This window comes from Delphinapterus leucas, chromosome 9 (genome assembly GCF_059928025.1).
Source record: "Delphinapterus leucas isolate spDelLeu-1000000601 "Yukka" chromosome 9, BTC_Dleu_Yukka2, whole genome shotgun sequence".
Lineage (NCBI taxonomy): Eukaryota > Metazoa > Chordata > Mammalia > Artiodactyla > Monodontidae > Delphinapterus > Delphinapterus leucas.
The window spans coordinates 94,786,082-94,808,297 of record NC_143137.1 but is presented as its reverse complement, the minus strand read 5'-3'; the positions used below and the strand labels follow the sequence as shown (position 1 = coordinate 94,808,297).

The 22,216-nt window shown below is 42.3% G+C and overlaps 1 protein-coding gene across 2 annotated transcripts in view; it reads left to right on the top strand.

Annotated features, from left to right (window-relative positions):
* Positions 1-223: 223 nt before the first annotated feature.
* Positions 224-22,216, top strand: part of GLI3 (GLI family zinc finger 3) — a 269,151-nt gene continuing 247,158 nt past the window's right edge. The window contains exon 1 of one of the 2 annotated variants that reach the window (XM_089917837.1): positions 224-856. In XM_089917837.1, coding sequence (XP_089773963.1) covers positions 733-856 — 124 coding nt within the window. In that variant the 5' untranslated portion in view covers positions 224-732. The remainder of the gene's footprint in view (positions 857-22,216) is intronic. The other variant, XM_022593050.3, reaches the window with a different exon arrangement.

Here is a 22,216-nt window from a genome sequence, read left to right as displayed (position 1 = left end):
GATCCAGAGTGTGTTGTTCTATCACCTTTGTTTGTTTTAAAAATGTAACTTAAATGAATGGAAATGTTCTGCTGTTTTAAGAAAGCTTAAAGTGTATGGTTTTCCTGAAAGAATTAGGTTTAAGAGGCATGTTGCGATTCACATATCTTGGTGAGGGAAGCAAAATCATTGACCAGAATTCTCTGATTCAGAATTTGGAGTTGGGCTTGGATGGGAGAAATTGTCGGTCACTCTTTAAAACATCTAATTAATAACTAAAAAACTTCCCTGGCTTGGAAAGTTGTCCTACTGCCCCTTCACAGAAAAGCGGCCACTTTCTTATAAATGTCGGAGACATCTGTAGATGTGGCTTGAAGGAGTAATGTGACGCTTGGATTTCTCGCCGTAGACACAGCTGAAGATGGAGATATTTAGACCATTTAATAACAAATGCCCAGTAGGATTTTGGGAGAAGTCTCACATTATGGACAAGTCCCTTTCTCCTCCTTTTGCACGTGTAGACAGAATTCGCCTGGCTTGTTACTAGCACTTTGAGGCCTTTTTGCAAGAAAGCCAGCAGGTAAGGGGCTTCCAGATTTTGAATTAGCTGATGCTCCAGGCACCTCCTCAGGTGACAGGTGAAGTGGCCTTCGGAGTGAGATTTCCTTTTTCCCCTTCTTATTTGAAATTGATGGCGCTGCTGTTTTTGTAGGGGTTCCTGGTCGCCCGGAGCTGAAGTAATGAGAAGGCGTCATGGAGGCCCAGTCCCAGAGCTCCACGACCACTGAGAAGAAGAAAGTGGAGAATTCCATAGTGAAATACTCCACTCGACCAGACGTCAGCGAGAAAGCCGTGGCCTCCAGCACCACTTCCAATGGTGAGCGGCCACGGGGATTACCAACAGTCAAGCCTACAGTCCTTTTCTTTGCTCTGCATTCCTTGCGAGTTGAGCATTTGCACCTGGACCCGTGTTTGTGCTCTGAGAGCTGAAGAGCGCAGATGGAGGTGGAGGTTGGGGTGTGGGCTCGGGGTGGCCAGGCTTTAGCCATCTCTGTTTTGGCGCTGAAACTACACGTTTTCTTCCAAATTTGCTAATTCGAGATGCAAATGTGATAGGTTATTTATTATAGGAAGTTCCTGTTTTGGCATTTTGGAAATCATCTTGATGAGTCTGGCTGGGGTTCAAAATACTTTGCATTTCACATGGAAAGTCTCTACTCGTCGGGATAATCAGTTATCAGTTATTACAGAAGACACAAGAGTTGCCTTGTCCAAAGTAGTGATAGGGTCCCCTGCAGACCCCAAACCCTAAGGAGTCCGCTAGAAAGGATTTTAAAAGTTGTTAACGGTTGAGCCTCACCTAGTTTCTGAGTTGCAGGTTTTGCTGTTGGCATATAAAAATTTAACGTCCTTAATTTGCGTTTAGAGATACAGAAAGCCAACTGTTTTACATGCTGTATGTTTTAATATTTTAAGCAAAGTGTTGAGAGGCATTTCAATTCAAGCATGGAGCACTGAAAATAAATTCCAGAGCCCCCTCTGGTAAAAACAGACTGAATAAGTTAAGAGTAACCTTCACTTCCTTTCCCTGCCTTTCGGCTCTGGAAGGCCAGCAGCGCCTTGGCTTTTTGTAGATTTCATAGCCACCCCTGGCCTCTGCGAATTGCTCTCCGCTTTGCCATGTGCCCTTAGGAAGAATGGGCTGGTCTCAGTCCTGGACACTGCCTACCTGGGTACAAGGTTTTGCATCTGCTGAGCCAACCTGCGCCCTCTCCCTCCCTGGGCATTTATATTTTATTTATTCCAAAAAGATTTGACTAGGCTGATTTCCAATTTTTTTTAATTTTATTTTTTATAATTTTTAAATTTATTTTTCGCTGTGTTGGGTCTTCGTTTCTGTGCGAGGGCTTTCTCTAGTTGCGGCGAGCGGGGGCCACTCTTCATCGCGGTGCGCGGGCCTCTCACTATCGCGACCTCTCTTGTTGCGGAGCAGCGGCTCCAGACGCGCAGGCTCAGTAGCTGCGGTGCACAGGCTTAGTTGCTCCGCGGCATGTGGGATCTTCCCAGACCAGGGCTCGAACCCGTGTCCCCTGCATTGGCAGGCGGATTCTAAACCACTGCGCCACCAGGGAAGCCCCTCCAATTTTTTACATACAATGGGAGAGTGAGAATCTGCTTTGGAAGGTAACAGCCCAGAAGTGTAGGCTGTGAGGGCAGACATCCAATAAAAAAGCTGCACCTTCCTGTCTGAACTGTGGCATTGCCTGGCCCTGCCCTCTGTGCCCATCCTGGTCCACAGTGTGTGCTGCTCACTTTTCTCCTTCCCCGATGTCACCAGTGCGCACTGCTGGCTTGACCGGGCCAGAGGAGGGGCTGGCATTAAACCTTTCGGCTAATGAGTCCCATTTTGAATTGATCCTTAAGGGAGATCTGTTTATGTCTGAGTTAAAATAATGAATTTACTTAACATACATACGAAACTGTATTTCTTTCTTGATTCGTGGTCTTTCAACTCAGGACTAGAGCTTATATTAATAGAGCCAGATTTTTGCATTATTCCTGTGATGAGGTTGTAGAAGGCATATTTTCTCCTTAAAAAAGCATGCTGTGGCCCTTGTTTCTTTTCTCTGGAATTTGTAAAAATTAGACACGTCTATTTCAGAAATAGGATCAGTCTGTGCCATGTAGGCGATTTGGTAATTTTAATAGCAAATTTGTAGGAATAATCGCTTTCTGGATATCATGCTTCACGAAGCATCAACGTTGAGTGATTTTTATAGCGGTGTGTGTGAGTGTGAGTGCATGTGAATGAGTGAGCGTGTGTGTAAGTGTGTGCGTGAGAACAGGCTGCACCACGTGGAGCCTCCATAAACCACTGTCCTTTCTGTGAATTTCAGCAGAGTAACAATAGCGATCTGTCCTTATGAAGGTGCTACCACTTTGGCGATTCCGGCCACTGGACACCTGCTGGGCAGATTTTTGGTGCCGTTGCATTTGTCTGGAGCTACTCTGACCATGAGTTCTGCCCATTAACCTGCTTAGGGTGACCAGGAACAGAACTAACCTAATCAGCCCAGCAGCCAGGAAGCCACTGGGGAACAAGTATCCAGGGAAGAAACAGCCATGGTTTATAAAAGTTAGTCCTTGAGTCCGAAGTAACCACAGAACTGACTCCGAAACCGAATTCCATGGGCTTCCCACCCTGATCACCTTGGGTCCTTGAAGCACCTCCTAAATGGGTGTAAGACACGTCCTGTCTTGGGGCAGAAACCTCATTAGTCAGGTTTGCAGGGCTCCTGCGTGAATGATAGCTGTCCTAGAATCCTGTGAGCTCTGACCATTTTTTCAGTGTTCTATTTCTTGTAAGAGATTGACTCCTTTTTGTTTTGGAATAACATAAAGAGCCAACCAAATAAAGAAAAATGGAAGTGGTGTTTTTGAAATATCAATGGCAATCCTGCTGGAAGATTCCAGGAAAACCAGCAAACAAGTTTAAAGGTGGGAAAAATTGAGACAAAGGCAAATAAACTTTTTTCTTTGTGATTGCTTTACATAAGCAATGCTAATAATTGTAATGATTTTTTTTTTTTTTTTTTACAAAGTCCCCGGCAGGATTCATCTAACTAGTTCAGAGCCTCTTTATGGCCCCAGGATCACACTTAGGAGGGTGTGGAATGGCCCAAATTCTTTGTTCTGCCAGCTTCTACCTGGTGGCACGCTGCCCTTTGCTCTCAGCTCTGGTCACACAGCTAGTCTGGGGGCTTTGGTCTGTGGTTTGGTTTGGGTTTAAGAGCTGGTGTGGGGGGCAGGCTTTCAAAGGTTGGTATACTGTCATTGCTATGGTCATCCATCTGTCTGTCTATTCTGTCTGTCTACCGTTCTGTCTTTCCTCTGCAAACATTTCAGAAGTGCTTGGATACCTCCACTGAGGCTCTTCACAAAAAGGAAATGAAAATTACTTGGATCCTATAATAGGTAGTACCAATTGCTACTGTTCCCAGGGGGTTCTTAGGCTTTCCTTACAAAGTTCTGCAATTCAGAGACTTGTAAATGAACAATGAAAAATGAGTTCCTCACCAAGATATATTACGGAGGTAACCTGTGTATTTCTTCTCCCGTCCACAATTTCAAGATTAAAATAAAACAAACAAAAACGTTTCGCTATTGGCGCTGTGTTAGGTTGACTTAATTAACTTTTCCAGCCATTACGTGCTGCAATTTATTCCTGATTGTGAGCCTTCCAGCCAGACCATGCACATTCCCCTGCATGTCCTTACAGATCTGTTTTCTTACTTTTCTCAGCTGAGTATCTACTCCTAGAATAACAGTCATACAGAGTTCTGTTTAAACGCACACATACCCACGAACCAAAATGTATGGTTCAAAAACCTTAAACAACATTTTAAGGAAGGATCTGCCTTTAAACCTTGAAATTTAAAATAACACAAGTGAAAAACTGTTCTAGATCTTCTATGGGTAAAACACAGACAAACTGATTTTTGTAACATTTAAGAACCTATATCAACATATGAAGCATTCAGTATACTTAGGAACCACAATGTTTGCTTCATGTGTTACAGTTTGATTTTAAGCTCTAGTGTTACTTATGAAACATAAATGACACAAGAGAAGACATTCAGTTTTCTGAATATTTGTTCAGTGCAATTGACACGTAAATGATCATTTCTGGCGTCCAAGATGGTGTCTTTCACATATAAAGGGTGCGTTCATATCTTAGGTGTCATGGTTTACTTAAAAATCTCAAATCTGTTAATATGCTAGTACCTTAAGTAAAATGCCTTAATGATCTGTTTTTTTCAGGTACGGATTCATTACTTTCCAAGCTGCATATTGTGTTTTTGTAAATAATAGACATGTTTTAATCTAGGTGTTCCCATGTATTAAACATTCTCATTGTCCTATAAAATTTCCTTTAACGACTTGCAAATACTGACTTTTCAGTGTGAAATGTTTTATTTCATTTTTGGCCTATGATTTTTTTTTAAAGGAGTAATCTGATATTTCTTATTAACCTACCACTCTGCTTTAAAAGAGAAAGCAGCTAATAATAAGCATATGTAGGTCCTGCTTTGGGGATCTTTTATCAGATCTGATAGTTATTGGGAACATACCTTAAAGTGATAGAAAGCAGAAATTATCTTAATGGTGATGCAATATGAAACCAAAGTTGATAGATTAATAATGGAGAGGAAGTTCCCTGTTCACTTTGATTCTTTCGAAAGGAGGGCTTGGTTCTCCTCTGCTTAAAAAAAAAATTCTTTGAGGTTTCTAAGGGGAAAGTGTTGTGGTTTGCAAATATGTAGGAGATACTTTTTTTTTTTTTTAATTTTAACTTTCGGTCACTTCCTGGCCTTGTGATTTTCTTTCAAACTGTCCAGTAACTCCTATGAGTGTTAATCAGGATATCTGTTGGTCTCCTGGCTGGGAGTAAGATAGCTCAGAATTTTGTTAAGAGTTGGGAATTCATTGGCTGTTCACCGCCAAGATCTCTTGTCTCTTTTTGTCCTTTTTTATGGTAAGAGTTTATGTACCTAATTCTGCTCAGAAGTGGGTGGACAGTTCACAGCAGAAAGCCTGTAGGTTGTGAGTTTTAGGTTTCCTGTCCCTTAAGATGTTCAATCCCTCTTTTCTTGGCCACATCCCATTTCCTAGCACATGACAGATGGACAGATAGATGGAAAGGACTTTCAGATAACGTGGTTTCACACTGTAGGGTGTTGGATAGGAGCACCCCTGGGGTTTGGGTTGAAAGTTTGGACTGAGTTCTGAACACCAAGGACTAGCTTGGTGCGTGTGGGCAAATTCACTTCTCAAAGTCTCAATTTCTTCATCTGTTTAGCAAGATACTAATTAGACCCACTTCACAGGATCTCCAGGCGGATTAAGTGAGGCAATGCCTGTACCTTTCTGGTAGGACTGCACATGGTAAGAGCTTAGCCATCGTTATTAAGACAAAGCATGGGGATGAATTAAATGTTACGAATCCAAAACAAAACGATTGTGTTTTCTTGAAAATATACATAGGTTTTGAAATTAAGGGGAAAACGTTTGGCAAAAGTAATTTTAAATTTGCTGGACTCTGTCCGAAAAATAGTTCAAGGTGTTTCACAGAGCCCCCAGATGACCGAGTTTACACATCTTAAGGAAGAACTATTAAAAAAATTTTTTTTTCTCTACCTTCCTTCCAAATGCCTTCTCAAGCCAGAAAATAGGGAAGGCAATTTTGAGAAAATTTATTTTGATTTCTTTAACCTTGAAAACTACCATTGATTATATGTCTTAACACTAGAAACAGCATATGGTACATCCCTTTTCTTGAGTCTTCTTTTGGGGTAAACTGTTTCAGGTTCGTGGTACCCATTTATAGGGTAGTTTGTGCTGCATTAAATTTTATGCTTTTTAAAAGAGCTTTCATGTTTTTAAGCCAACTAACTCATGGCAAATAATCTGATTCTCATAAGAGCCCTGACTCTTTTGAGCTCCAGACTCATGTGTTCCTTTACCTGGCAACCTCTGTCTTCTTATTTTGGCTGAGTGTATCAGCTTCCTGTGGTCATCCAGGCTTGAAACCCCACGGTCACCTTTGACCCCTTCCAACCTCCGGCTTCCCGTGTCCTACCAGTTTTGAGGTCCTGGTAGATTTTCCTCTGTAATTATTCACCCACGTGTCCCTTTGGGCCACCCTACTGCACAATGCTATTTCAAACCTCACTATCTCATGCCCAGACAGTTAAAGTGACCTTCTCTCCAATCGCTCGGCCCTGATTCATGGAGTTGCTCTTCCCCAGTGAATCTTTTTACGGTTATGCCACACCCCTACTCTAGAACCTTCAGTGATTCCCAGCTACTTATAAAATAAAATTCAAAATCCTTCGCTTAGGGCTTCCCTGGTGGCGCAGTGGTTGGGAGTCCGCCTGCCGAGGCAGGGGACGCGGGCTCGTGCCCCGGTCCGGGAGGATCCCACATGCCGCGGAGCGGCTGGGCCCGTGAGCCATGGCCGCTGAGCCTGTGCATCCGGAGCCTGTGCTCCGCAACGGGAGAGGCCGCAACAGTGAGAGGCCCGCGTACCGCAAAAAAAAAAAAAAAAAAATCCTTCGCTTAATATTGAGTTATCTTCCGAAATCAGACCCCAGTCTGCCTCTCCAATCTCTCCAATCTGATTTTCTGCGACTCTGCTTTCCCATCTATAACCTGTGCTTTAGCCATTTGGAAGGGCTCCTTGCCTTCACGCTGCTTCTGCATAGAATGACCTTTATTCTTAACATCGGGGCACGTTGCGTGTTTACCTTCTTCTCAAATGCGACTCTGCCCTCCATCTTTCCATATATAATCTTGTGTCCTTTGGGGAGCTACCTAGTAACACTTGGTTTTGGGAGGCTTATTTTATTTATTACTATTTTAATCAATAGACTATATTTTAGAGAAGTTTTAGATTTACAGAAACATTGATCAGAAAGTACACAGAGTTCTTATATACCCCTTCCCCCCCTCCCAGTTTCCCCTATTATTAACATTTTGTAATGGTGTAATACGTTTGTTACAATTGAGGAAGTAATATAGATACACGATGATTAACCACAGTCCATGGTTTCCATGAGGGTTCATTCTTTGTGTTGTGTGTCCTATGGGTTTTGACAAATATATAATGTCCTGTAGCTGCCATTATAGACTAGTTGCACCCCTCAAATTTCCCTGTGCCCCATTTATTCATCCCTCCCACCTTCCACATAACACTTGAAACTTTTCGACATAGCACCTGGTTTGTCTTTTCCCTGCCTCCACCTCATCCTTCTTTAGTAGTTTGGGCTTGGAGGGCCCCAGCCTACACAGTACACAGACCTGCCAGAACTTTGCTCGGCTCAGTGGGGCAGGGGGCATGTGCAGAACAGCAGTGGTGTGGATGCCAGGGTTCGACCCTGGCTCAGCCACTTTATCACTGTGTGATCTTGGGCTAATAACTTAACATCTCTGAGGCTGGCACAGTAAGTACTCAAACATGGTAGCTATTTTTAGGAATAGTAATAGCCTCTTCTGGATAAAATCTGGCAGGATTTAATATAGTGACACTTTTCATCTCACTCCTTTCAACACAACATCATTTGTTAATAATCTGTGCATGGTTAAGCTTGAATCCGATGGAGAGAGTTAGAGGGTGTTGGCTTACAGAAAATCTTTAAAATGTGGGGGCCATCAGGACCTAGCTTCACAGACGAGGAAATGATAGGAGCTGGGATCAGGAAACAGTACCTCAAATCACTGATCCTGAAATTGGCACAAGTTGGATTTAAAGAATCACATTTTCAGGCCTACCCCTCATTCATAAATACGCCTTCCCATTATGGGATAAAGTCAGTAATTCTGTGCAAATGGGCTTCCCTGAGGGCAAGGCTGCTCTTTTCTCTTGCGTTATAGCTATTGGATTTCTCCTCTGAAAACAATTCTTGGGTGCTCCGAGAAATCAGGAATAAATCTCAATCCCTTCTTGCCACAGTTTTCCAGACTTGGGAGTGAAAAGAAGCCACAGCATTATGTGTTCAGCTTGTGGGAAGTTTCTGGGTTGCCCTGATTACTTGTGATCCAGTGATGTGAGTATTTCACATTTTCAGAGATAAATTGGTCAGAATCAGAAGCGGGAGCCAAAGAGTTGAAACTCGGGGCCAAAATGGAGCTTGTGGGAGGGCAGTGTCTCTCTGGGGAGGTATCTCGGTGGCTTTCTGCTGGGTACCACTTTGAGCCCCTACTTGGGGGGAGGGCTTTTGTTCCAGGGCTGCTAGAGGGTGAGACCGGGAGCGTTGGGAACCACGAGGGTCCCAGGCAGAGAAGGAGGTGGGTGATGGTGAAAGCAAAACCCTTCCCTTTGTCGTATTTACGTGGAAATCTTGCCAAATCCCCCTGCTGTAATTTTCTATTTTTAAAACTTTACATACAGCATCATTTACTTTTTTTTGGTATACACTTCAGTGAGTTTTGACAGATCCATAAAGTTCTGTAATTACTGCCACAGTCAAGGCACAGAATGAACGGTTCCAGGCCCGTCCCCCCCAGATTTTGACAAATACTTGTTTTTAAACTCAGTGTAGTAATAGTTACCTTATGAGTCACTGATAATAATAGAAAGCATTAGAACTGTAGAAGTTGCTTGATGTTATGGTTTTTTTTGTTTTTAAAAAAATCCGTGAGTTTTTCGATCCTGTTCGCTATACCCACCGTTGGTTTTCTTTTCCCTTCTATATAAATATTTCATATAGAATTGGTAGTAGAACTAATATGTTCTTAAAAACTGCCCAGAAACATATAACCTTCTGTCTCTGCCAGTCTTGAGTCTTTTTTGAGTGTCCAGTCAATGTATTGTTCCCTTTTAGGCCAGTTGAAGATGCCATTTTATACTTAAAACTACAGGGCAGTCATATTAATGAGGGTTTTTTGTTTTGTTGTTTTGCTACCATGAATGAGCAGGAGAGTGTTAGAATGAGAACTTTTAGTGCAGCTCTAACCTAGAAGGAAAGTATCCAAGGCTTTGTTAAGTCTTTCTCTTTTTTTTTTGGGTAACATCATTCTTTTCCCCTTTACTTTTATAGATAGGACTTCATCTCAGGTAGGGGAAATTTTTCTATAAAAGTTATTCTTACTCTGACTTAGGCTGCTGTTCTTTTTCACTCTTTTTTTTTTTTTCTCTCTCTTTCTTTGACTCTTTCCTCTTCTTGGTCTCTTTCTTTTTTTTTTTTCCCCCTTTAGTTGTAGAAAGTTGAGTTCCATCCCAATTATTAAATCTTAGGAGACCATTCCCACATGGTTCCGTAAATGGTAGCTTCATCCTGCCTTCTTTCATCTCTTCCCCTGCTCTCTGGCTTGACAGTTGAAAAGGTCTGACTGTGCCACACAATGGTTTGATTGGTTTCTCTGGGGGAGACTTTTCCCTGCCTCATCATTCGCCAGGCAGGTGGACCAGAAAGTCTCTTGATTCTTTTGTTGCCTCTCAAAGTCCGAGGTCTTTGACTGAATAAATCCGCCGTCATGGGATAATTTGCTAAAAGGAGTCTGAAAGATGTGAGAGAAAAGCCTCCCGACTTGGGTGCTGCATTAATGAAATCACGGGGCCTTGGAGTTTGCAATTGAAAAATCACCAGGAATGCAATGGGTGGAGACGGGGCTTCTTTTATTTCCCATAATAAACTTTTAGTTCTATCATTTAAAGCACGCCTAGCCCTTTGCTGGCCCACTGGCCCGAGTGTGGTTTTTTTTTTTTTTTTTATACCCATGTTTCAGGGGACAGCCCTGTCCGACTGAAAGCCATTTGGGTGCTGTGTCTAGTTAGTCATTAGATTATTACTAGTAGATGGAAAGAATTCCATATGACAGGACTAAGGTTGAGTTAACACAGGACGAAAAGTAATTTACAGATAGGCTGTCCCCAGCCATCTTTGTAGTGCCTGATAAGGTTTCATTTCAGAATGGATAGGCGACATTTCCACTTACGGGCCCATTCTGCGACACCTGTGATAACAGCTTCTGGATCCTAATTGAAATTGGTTTCAAAATGGATTTTCACTTTTCTCTGTCTGTGGAAAATATTGAATGGACTCAGAGCTGCCACAGAGAACCCCGGACCTTGGAAAATGGAGCGGGAGGCTAGGATCATCTTTCATAACAGTGTCGATGATATGACAGTTTTGTTATCTGTCTTATTAATGAAATCATTGATCATCTGATGAGGGAGATAATATACTACATTTCCGCTCCCCCCACCAGTGTTCTCGAAACGCAATTAGATTCGGATTACCAATAAGGAGGGGGGGGAAGAAAAACAAACAACTATGGAACTCAAGTCGTCAAGGTCGATGAAAAGTTTTCCTTACCCAAGGGACCATTTCAGATCAGAACATTATGAGTGATTGCAATCCAAGTATTTTGAAATTATAGAAAGCCTGCGTTGTATCTGAAGACTGTCTTTTTGTCCAAGTCACCCACATTTTTAGTAAAGACCTATAAAGTGAAATTCACAAGTAGAAAGGGCAGTTCTGAATTAAGTGCTTTTGTAATGGGGAGAATGGGGGAAAAAATCCCCAGATTCTCTCCTCCACCCCTAGGGTGAAGGGATTTGGGGCTTGTCCTGGGTGCGTATAGTGGGCGAGGAGGACCAAACTGAAGGAAAAGTAGCTTATTGTCTGTCCCTCTCTTAAAGCGCTCTGGGAATCCTAGTAAGATGGGAATTCGGTTTGGATTTAATGAGGGGGCTCTATTGTTTGGTGTTGGGCTGCTTGGAATGTGCTCTTCTTGTTCCTCTCCAAGGAGGGCAAGAGATGCTGATGACTCTCATGTTTCATGGTGAATTGTATTCTTAGGTGTTTCTCCATTCTCAGAGCCAGCAAGGATCAATCCAGTCCCATCTGAGCTTGAAAGAGGAGCTGTGATCAAAGGCTCTAATGATGTCACTGTTCTCTGGTGATTGATTAGGTACAGAAGTTCTAGAGAATTCTGCCTTTCTTTATCATTTCCAATTCATTAGTGCCTACCATTAGGGTAGCTAGCTCTTCATTTCTGTAAAATTAGAGAAAAGAATGATATATAAAAAAATGATATATAAAAAGATAAAAGAATGATATATAAAAATGATATATAAAAAATGATATCTTTTTCTTCTGGATCTGTCTATCTATGTCTATTTTTTTTTTTTAAGTTTATTGGAACCATGGCTGCCTTTTATAAGCAGTCTTCCCCTTTAAGTATACTGCAGAGAAGTAGAGTTCGCTATATAAATTGGGGTAAGTATTTGGGAATTTAAATCGGGATAGTATTTGAAAGTGAAAACGGTTCCATTGTTTCCAAAGCCATTTAAGCATATATAGGTAATTACATGTTAGGTCAACATTAAATATATTTAAATATTTTATTACCTTGGAAGTTTATGATGTTAGGACTTTTTAAGTTCTTTTAGTTATTTTTATGGAACTATCTAACATTTTTCCTCTTGCCATTGAAAAAGAAAAACAAATGCATTTCATGCCAAGAGGTGACAAATCTTACAACTGGGGAAGATGCAGCTTGAAAGAAAATCATAAAAAACCGAGAGAGAGCCTGAGAGATCTCTTTCTGGAGCTGCTCTTGACTGTACTGTAACCATTGGCTTAGATCCACCTGGGGTGGGGATTGATTGCAAAAGCATTGAAAAAAATTCTGTTTGGGGAGGCTCTGCAGCCCAAGGAAGAAAAGTTGAATGGAAAATGGAGAATGTGAATTATATTAAAGTGACTGTTACCTTCTATGGTTTGCTGTTGATTGTCAAGGACTATTGCCTCCTGCTTGCTTAGAGCTAATTTCTTTCATAGAGAACTTCATTTTGAGAACTGCTCTCTGAGTAGGACTGATAAATGTGTTTATAGTCTAGGGTGAGTATCTAAAGAGAAGTGATCATGCAAATGAGCCTTTGGGAAAAGATGGTGAGGCAATTATGAATACTAAGCTTTAATGGATGTCAAAGACTCCCCATTCACAGAATATTTTTGTTCTATTGGCAGTGATAAGAAAAATAATCCCAGACTCTTGCCCGTAACCAAAAGAGAACTTCTAGAAAGAATACAACAAAGGCATGGTTAAAATAATGGGACTTCCAGCAATGTAAACATTTTCTGGTAAAACAGGAATCTAATATTCAGTTGAAGATTTCTTCCAAGCATTTAAAAACTAGAAAACACACAGTGGCCCATTTCACATTAAGTTTAAATCAAATCTGTCTTTAAAAAAACTAATGTTTCTAGGCTTGTTTTCAAATTCTGGCAAGATTTAGAGCAGTAGAAAAGTTCCTTTCCTATAAATGTTGACAGCAGTTCCGGTGGAGGCTAACAATGTTTTATAAATAGAGTTTGCTTAGCAAAAACCATATGTACGCCTAGTGAAATAAGCTCACATTTATTTATGTTTTGATTTATAGAAAACATGTGCCCCTTGACAAAGCCTTTGGGCTCTTTTCCGCAATTAAAAGGAATCATGCTTGAGAAAAATAGCTACCGTCTTAACGGGAAACTTTTTCACATCAGTTGAAAGCATTTTCTTTGATCACTTTCACACAAATTGAGAATATTTTCATCCATCAGCTTGACCCCCAAACTTGTGTGAATTGAAAAAAAGATGTCTATAAATATGTACACATACACACATGTATCAGCATATATATTGGTTGAATATTGGGGAATCCCAGATTTTTAAATCTTGGGTAATATGAGAGTGGTAGTGTACAGTTTTGTAGCAGGAATTATTTTATTTCATTTTTATTTTAAAAATTTTATTGATGCTTATTCTTTCTGTGTCTAGTGTTGGTGCAGCATGCGGTGGTCTCCTGTTTGGTTTGATTTGGGTTTTTCAGACTGAAGACGGGCACAGATTCTGTGTGTACCTGTTACTCGGCCTTCATCTAGCTAAAATAGCTGAAAAATATCTCTATCTTGATTCTCTTTCGAGCAAAACAGACAATAAGGCAAAAGAAGGATAAGAAGGTGGTTTGCAAATCTCTCATCCCTGTCCTTTGAAGAAAAGACTTCACAAGTCTTTTTTGTATTTTTTTTTTTAAGAAGAAGACTGTATAATTTAGTTAAAAAGATGTTCCTTTTGCTTATTGATCTTTCAGGAAGTTCAGGATCAGGAGCGTGTTGCTGAGAAGAAAAAAACCCCTTTTTTACCTTAAGAAAGAAGTGGTTATATTTGCTGGGACCAGGCTACAAAATACTGTTCTGTTTCTATTCTAGACTAGACTGGATCAATGGTTTTCACACTGCTGGGGGCGTGGGAGGAGGGTGCGGAGAAAGTCAGTGTTTAAATATGAAAACTTCGGGCTTCCCTGGTGGCGCAGTGGGTGAGAGTCCGCCTGCCGATGCAGGGGGACGTGGGTTCGTGCCCCGGTCCGGGAAGATCCCACATGCCGCAGAGCGGCTGGGACCGTGAGCCATGGCCGCTGAGCCTGCACGTCCGGAGCCTGTGCTCCGCAACGGGAGAGGCCACAACGGTGAGAGGCCCGCGTACCGCAAAAAAATAAAATAAAATAAAAATGAAAACTTCATGATACGTGAGTATACTAATGATACAAGTACAAATCTTACATGTAAGGGCTAGTATAATTTGGTACCTTGTTTTAACTGGGGGGGTTATTTTTAGTTACAAGCGAGAGATTATATGTGCTTAAAAAAGAGTTAAATTAAAAAAAGTTTTTATTGAAGTATAGTTGATTTACAGTGTTGTGTTTCAGGTATATAGCAAATTGATTCAGTTTTACATATATGTGTATATATATATATATACATATACACACATACATATACATGTGTATATATCTATATATATAGATAGATTCTTTTTTCAGAGTCTCTTCCATTATAGGTTATTACAAGATATTGAATATAGTTCCCTGGGCTATGCAGTAGGTCCTTGAGAGTTAAATTTTTAGAGAAAATCTTTCTCATGAAGGTAATGTCAGTGTCCCACACCCTAGGAAAGCCTAGCTCCTAGCACCATGCACTCAGGAATGAGTACCATTGAGTCTGGTGGCTGATATCTCTAGGCCAGCATGGCATGTAAGAGGAGTGAACCATCTTTTACAGCATGGGGGCTTCATTGGGAATCCAGGAACCCTTGAGGTTCATGCTTCAGAGAATGGGCCAACCCTCTGAAATTACTTTATGCAAGACTTTATGGGCGTGAGCCTATATCCTCTTTGTCCAGGTTCTTAAAGAGACTTGTGACCTAGTATTTGCCAGAGCCACTGGTCTGCAGGTAGGCTTTGGAGCTCTGACTTCCTTCAGGGAAATACTGATTGAATGATTAGAATTGCTCTTTGAAAGGATGATGGTCTATGAGAAGAGAGCCTCTTAAGGGTGAGGGGAGATGAAAATGAATCTTTCTCATGTAAAATGTGATGTGATAACCATAGTCGTGACCCAGCTTACTTTATAGAGGCCACACATTAGGAAGTCAAAAGACTGCTTCCACATCACTTTACTGTGGTTTTTTTTGTTTTTTTTTTTTGCTGTACGCGGGCCTCTCACTGCTGTGGCCTCTCCCATGGCGGAGCACAGGCTCGGGACGCGCAGGCTCAGCGGCCATGGCTCACGGGCCCAGCCGCTCCGCGGCATGTGGGATCTTCCCGGACTGGGGCATGAACCCGCGTCCCCTGCATCGGCAGGCGGACTCTCACCCACTGCGCCACCAGAGAAGCCCACTTTATTGTTTTAAACGAGGAACTTGAGTATCTGATTTAAAGAGCTCTTCCCCACGAAACTCTTGTGTCTATGACATTCACCTAAGGTTCCCTAGGAATTTAGAAGAGTGAAAAATGACAGGAAAGATGTCAGGTAGATGAGAGGCACTTGAAAGGGATGAGTTAACATAATCTAAGTTGAAAAAGGGAAATCCACCATTCTGTTTAATCTGTATCAGTCACATGTATGTGTCCCTCTTGGGTTAAAAGCCACCGAAGATTGTGTTTAGGCCAAGATGTGTGGTCACACTGTTAAGTCAAAATAATACCAAGTATTTTGGAGGGCTGTCTATAGATATTAGTTTCAGGTGCACGAGTAGGGAGATTTTTGCCCCGTTTTGACTGAATTGCGGATAATTACAGAGTTGCCACAAAAGCAGTGGATCCTCTGAAATCTGAGATGTGCGTGTCCTTGATTTAGACCTGGTATCATTCGTTACCGACCTGATTTCCTGCACTGGTCTTCCTGGGAGTACTTGGGCATGGCTGGAAGGAACATTTGACTCTTGTGTGAGACTAACTCTTCCCAGACCACAGTCCTCTTTTAAACGTCCCAAACATCCTCCGAGAGGGGTCTGCCTAGTTCTCTGTTTGGCATCTGGTTTGATGTCGTTACGTTTTATCACGGCCTCGCTGAGAGCTTTAGCAAATTTCTTTGATGCTAATTTAGTCGCTTTAAACTCTGGAGTGGAAAAAAAAGAAACAAAACCAAGAATACAATAAACTTTGATTACTAGTCTCCTAAACACTGCATCTCCCAAGTAACCCATATTTGTCGTTATTTTTTGAGAATGGAATTTATAGGGGGAAGCTGTTCAGATACAGCCCGGGGAAGGGGGCAGAGTCAAAGGCCAGAAGACACTGCCCTTCACAGGTTGCCTTGGGGAGATGCTGCACCCTCCAAGGAAGATGAGATGGTTCCTTATACTATAATTATTAAAATAATGCATTTTCAGGGAATTCCTCAGCAGGCCAGTGGTTAGGACTCGTCACCCTCACTGCCAAGGACCTGGGTTCAGTCCCTGGCCAGGCAACCAAGATCCCACAAGCTGTGCCTCCAAGCGTCCAAAATCATAGTCATCATAATGCATTTTCGAAAGCGTTTCAGTGAAAGTGGAACGTAAATGGGTATGGGGAGGGAAGGACGTGCTCCCCACAGCCCAAGACCTTAGAACTACCTTTATTATTCTCTGCTTTCCTCTCTCGTAAAGTTTTTTTTGTGTGTGTGTTTAGTTTTATAAAAGGAATACCTGCTCATTGGGAAATTTAGAAATGCATAAAGAAAAACATGGGCGTGTCCGGGAATCTCACCACCCAGAGATAACCTTGGTTTACATTTTGGTATATTTTCAGGTTTTTTTCCTCCATTTTCTGTGTCAAGTACTACAGGTTCAGGTGACCATATGTTTGGGGGATATTTCTATGTCATGTGCTACTTTTCTCCAACCTGACTTTAATGGTGATGTAATTTATTCACCCACTCCTCTTATCATTTATGTTCTTCTTTTCTTCTTCCACTTGTAAATAAGGATATGGTGAAAATCCTTAAACAGTCTGTATGCTTTGAATACCTCTTATCAAATTAACTCCAAGAAAAGTCGCAACTTATATTTCCATCAGCTGTTGATGCGTACCCACTTTCAGAATTGCTTGTTAATATGAGTGAAATCTTTTTAAAGAAAATATGGTCGGTGAAAACGTCACCTCATTTTTAAAATGTTTTTCACTGAAGTGTAATATGCAGAGAGAAGAGTGCATATAGTGTAAGTGAGCAGCTTTGATGAATTTTCCCGAAGTGAACACATCATGTAAACAGCACGCGGATCAAGAAAAAAAACACTACCAGTTTTTCTCTGGATATATGCCCAGGAGTGGGATAGCTGGATCATGTGGTAGCTCTATTTTTAGGTTTTTAAGGAACCTCCATACTGTTCTCCATAGTGGCTGCACTAATTTACATTCCCACCAACAGTGTAGGAGGGTTCCCTTTTCTCCACACCCTCTCCAGCGTTTATTGTTTGTAGATTTTTTTGATGATGGCCATTCTGACTGGTGTGAGGGGATACCTCATTGTAGTTCTGATTTGCATTTCTCTAATGATTAGCGATGTTGAACATCTTTTCATGTGCCTCTTGGCCATCTGTATGTTTTCTTTGGAGAAATGTCTATTTAGGTGTTGTGCCCATTTTTTGATCGGGTTGTCATACTGAGTGAAGTAAGTCAGACAGAGAAAGACAAATGTCGTATGATATCTGATATCGATTATATGTGGAGTCTCAAAAAAAAATGACACAAATGAACTCATTTACAAAACAGAAATAGACTCACAGAAGTAGAGAACAAACTTATGGTTACCAGGGGGGAAGGGAGGGGAGGGATAGTTAGGGAGTTTGGGATTAACATGTATACACTGCTATATTTAAAATGGGTAACCAACAAAGACCTACTGTATAGCACAGGGAACTCTGCTCAGTATTATGTAACAATTTAAATCGTTCGAAAAAGCATAGATGCATGTATGTGTATAACTGAATCATTTTGCTGTACACCTGAAACTAACACAGCATGGTTAATCAACTATACTCCAATATAAAATAAAAAGTTAAAAAAAATAAAATAAAAATAATCCCCCCAAATCCCCACCACTACCAGTGTCTGGAAAGGATGTCTCACGTCCTGGTCAGTTACTTCTCCGGCTCCAAGGACTGGTTCTGTTCATCCCTTCTACTGCTGAGGGGCATCTGGATGGTTTCCAGCGTGAGGAGGGTTGGCTGTTAGGTACCTGCCTTTTGGTGGACCTGTGTGCACATTTCTATTGGTTAGGTACCTAGAATAAAATTGCTGCATCCTAGGGATGCATATATTTAGCTTTAATAGGTACTGTTAAGTAGTTTTCCCAAGTGGTTGTACAGAATTTTTCCTCATTCTTGCCAAACTAGGTATTTTCTGTGTTTTTCATCTTGGCCATTCTGTTGGCTGTGTAGTATTCAGTTGTGGTTTTAATTGGTTCCAGATGACTAAGGGAGTTAAGCATCTTTTTAGGTATGTATTGGTCATCTTAATATGCTCTTTTGTGAAGACTCTGTTGTGTCTGTTGGAAACTTTTTTTAAAATTTGTACTTCTTTGAGTGTAAATAATTATTTAGTAGTTGTTCTATCACTGATTTGAAATGATACCTATATCTGACATTGCCTTAAAATATTTTATAGCTTCTTATTCTGAACTCTTTTATGCTATTGACCTGTTTGTTCTTTAGCCAGTAAGTACCACACTCTCAGACGTTATGACATATATTTTATTTGAGAGTGCCGTTATCTTTTATGATTCTTCCTTTTCAAATGCTTCTTGGCTCTTTTCCAAGTTTTTTCTTCTAGAAGAATTTTAGGACTTCTTTTAAAATTTGCAACTACTTGTTTATGAATTCATCCATACGTAGTAAAAGTATAAAAACATGAACGGATGCAATTAATTTCAGCAATAGAGGTTGCCTCTGGGGAGAGTGGAAGGGGAATGAGATGGGGAGGGTTCAGATGTATCTGTACCATCTTACTTCTTGAAAGAGAAAAGGTTTTAAGCAAATATGGCAGAATATTAACATGTGTTAAATCTGGGCGGTGGGTATCCTGATGTTACTTATATTATTCTCTGAAATATGTCATGATGGAAAGATTCCCCTTTGGGATTTTATTTGGAATTATATTCAGCTAGCTTATCTAGGCTTTGTAACTCTACTGGCTATAAGAAACAGCCTTGATTGCTTTTCTGCCTCATTTTCACAAGGTTACTCTCTTCCCAGACATACATCAAAGCGCACATAAATGCACACTCTCTTTGGCGCCCGCGTTCTGCATTCATCTTCAGAAGTATTTTTTAAAAAATCTGTCACTTAGGGCTTCCCTGGTGGCACAGTGGTTGAGAGTCCGCCTGCCGATGCAGGGGACGCGGGTTCGTGTCCCGGTTCGGGAAGATCCCACGTGCCGCGGAGCGGCTGGGCCTGTGAGCCATGGCCACTGAGCCTGCGCGTCCGGAGCCTGTGCTCCGCAACGGGAGAGGCCACAACAGTGAGAGGCCCGCGTACCGCAAAAAACAAACAAACAACAAAAAAAATCTGTCCCTTATAAGAAAATACGTCGGAAATCACAGTTGGCAAGACCTAACAGGTGTTTGCTATCTTTTCACCTTTTATACTTTAACATGTCCTGGAAGCAATTTAGTTTTACTTTTGTCTCATCTGTGTTGAATTGAAAGTTGCAGGGACATCGATAAGTACTTGGGTTAATGTAAATACCTCTTGTATTCTCTCAGGACAGATCTGATGCTCCAGCTTCTTGGCATCAGGCTAGGTTTTTATCAGGCGCCAGCAGCTGCCCTCTCTGTGCCTCGACAGTGGTATCTGTTACGTGGTGGCTTTTTCTACTGAAATCAATCAGTGCCAGGATCAAGGATTAGGAGTGGGTTGAGGGTCTCTGTTATTTGTTTGTTTGTTTGTTGTTGCGAGAAGATTGATTCAATGGAAAAGGCCAAAGGAATCTTGGTACTCTCATTTTTGACCTTGGAGTAACCTTGGTTCACTCATGCCTCGGGCGTAGAGGATTTAAGTGGATGTTGGTTGTGGCCAAGTGGAAGAGAGAGGTCTGTGAAAGGTCCGGTGTCAGTTCGGTGTGTGACATGTTGCTATGATGCACGTGTATCCAGCAGAACTCATAAAGAGAGGCAAATCACAGACACCTTTAAGGACACCAAGTAGCAGAATATTCGTGCCTTTGAAGATAGGAAGTGTTGCCTTCAAAGGTGTAATTCCAGTAGCTCCTTAAGCCTCAACTTCATACACTTAAAAGCACGCCCACAACCTGTTGCCTAAAGCTTTTGGAAATAATTTAGAGACATGATTCTTGTTTATTCTCCAAATTTCAGATCATCCAGCATTTTGTTGCCTTTCTGTCCGGGGAGATACACATTCACCAGAGTGATGACAATACGCACAGAAAATTTGCCAGCCCCCAGAGAAATTCGAACTTCCTCCCTTTTTCCCCACAGGAGTGTCTTGGGGAATGGCGCATACAATAGAACTTTTCATGTCTAGGCCCTGCCCAGGGGATTTCTGTCTAATAAGAACCTTTTCTTCTTTTTTTTTTTTCTTAAGCATACCCATATGGAACAAAGCTCAGGAAGAGGTTGGGGACCGAATGCAGGGAAAGAAAATATAGAAAACCCTGGACCATCCGAGTTTCCCGAGTTTCCTTTGCACCCAAGTGCAGGCAATTATAAATGAAAGGTTCTATTTTCCTGATGTCCCGCCTGTAGTCAACATTCTTGAATAAAATACGCTTTCTGCTCTAAAGATACTTATAAGTGAAGGTGTAACCACACTGATTTGGTGCAGTATAAATGATACCTACCGAGTATCGAGGAAAGTCTCCTCACTTGAATTAGATCTTTTAAATGTAATTGGTTGAGGCAGGGGTAGACAGGACTCTGGACGGTGAGGGCTGGAGGATAAAATAAAGAAGAAAGATGTTCCAGGTAGAGGGAGCTATGTAAGCAGCCACTTGGAAGTAAGGATGTTCTTGGTGATTTGGGGAATTGATTCCAGTCAATGTAGGTTGCTTATTGGATGGGCATGGGTTGAGGGTAGGGAGCCTTGATGCTTGAAAATGCTACTGAAGAGGCATATGGAGTCCATATGAGAGGCCCATGAATGCACAGCTCAGAAGTTTGGGCTTCATCCTTAAGGAGAGTGGGAAGAGGGGAGTGATAGGATGTCATCTGCGTAAAGATAACACGTTGGTCCGTGGTGAGAAGGATGGCTTGCCCTTGGGGGGAGAAGGGAGGCATCCCGGCCATCAGGAGGCTGCAGTGACCTGGTGGCGAAGTGGAGGGCAAAGGACACCATGCAGAGGAAGGCAAAGGAGAAAGTAGGATTGTGGACAGAGAAACGAGCACGCCTTGGAGGAAGTAATCCGGTTGTAAATGTTTCGATTTCCGGTGTTTATCTGAGCTGAACATCCAGAGGCCAGGAGAAAGATGAGGGCTGATGATAAAGATTCGAGATTCATCTCAGAGGAAGGTAGGTGGTAAAGGCAACAGGAATGAGGGAATGGGCTGGAGAAAGGACCACGTCCGTAGCTAAGACTCAGCAGGAACATGGGATGGGGAAGAAGAGATTGAGATAGAGGACCAGGACCAAAGAGGCTGAGGTTGGGCTTCCCTGGTGGCGCAGTGGTTGAGAGTCCGCCTGCCGATGCAGGGGACACGTGTTCGTGCCCCGGTCCGGGAGGATCCCACATGCCGCGGAGTGGTTGGGCCCGTGAGCCGTGGCCGCTGAGCCTGCGCGTCCGGAGCCTGTGCTCTGCAGCGGGAGAGGCCACAACAGTGAGAGGCCCGCGTACCGCGGGAAAAAAAAAAAAAAAAAGAGGCTGAGGTGTTTAGGATGGGGGGAGAGGGGTGTGGTTTCCAATGTGTCAGAGAGGCCAGGAAGATTGAGGGCTGGGAAGAAAACACCGTCTCTGGCAGTTGGCACTTGAAACGCGTGCAGCTGTCAAGAGCAAGATGGACTGGAGGGCAAGACACAGTGGATGTAAGTATAGGCGTATGGGAGCGTGGGAAGGGGAGGCGCCGTGAGCGGGTCACTCTTTAAAGGAAGGAAAGGGGAGAAACAGCTGCTGGAGCAGGAAATAGAGGCAGGTTTAAGGGAATGTGCTTTTAGGATGGAAGGTCTGAGCCTGATTGTAGGTGCAGGGCGGTGAAGGAAGAGGGAGCAGAGGTGTAGGGATGGTGATGCTGAGGGGTGAGGCTGTGCAGGTCCCCTGGGCACAGTGCCTCTCCAGCCGGCCTGCAGTTAGGACATTGGGATCCGCAGCTCTGGCCTCGGGGCTAGCGGTTTAAGCTCCTGGGTGGTTCCAGTGTGCATTCAGACTGCGAATCTCTGCTCTGGGGGATGAGGTGGAAAGGGAACCTTTCATCTGAGAAGG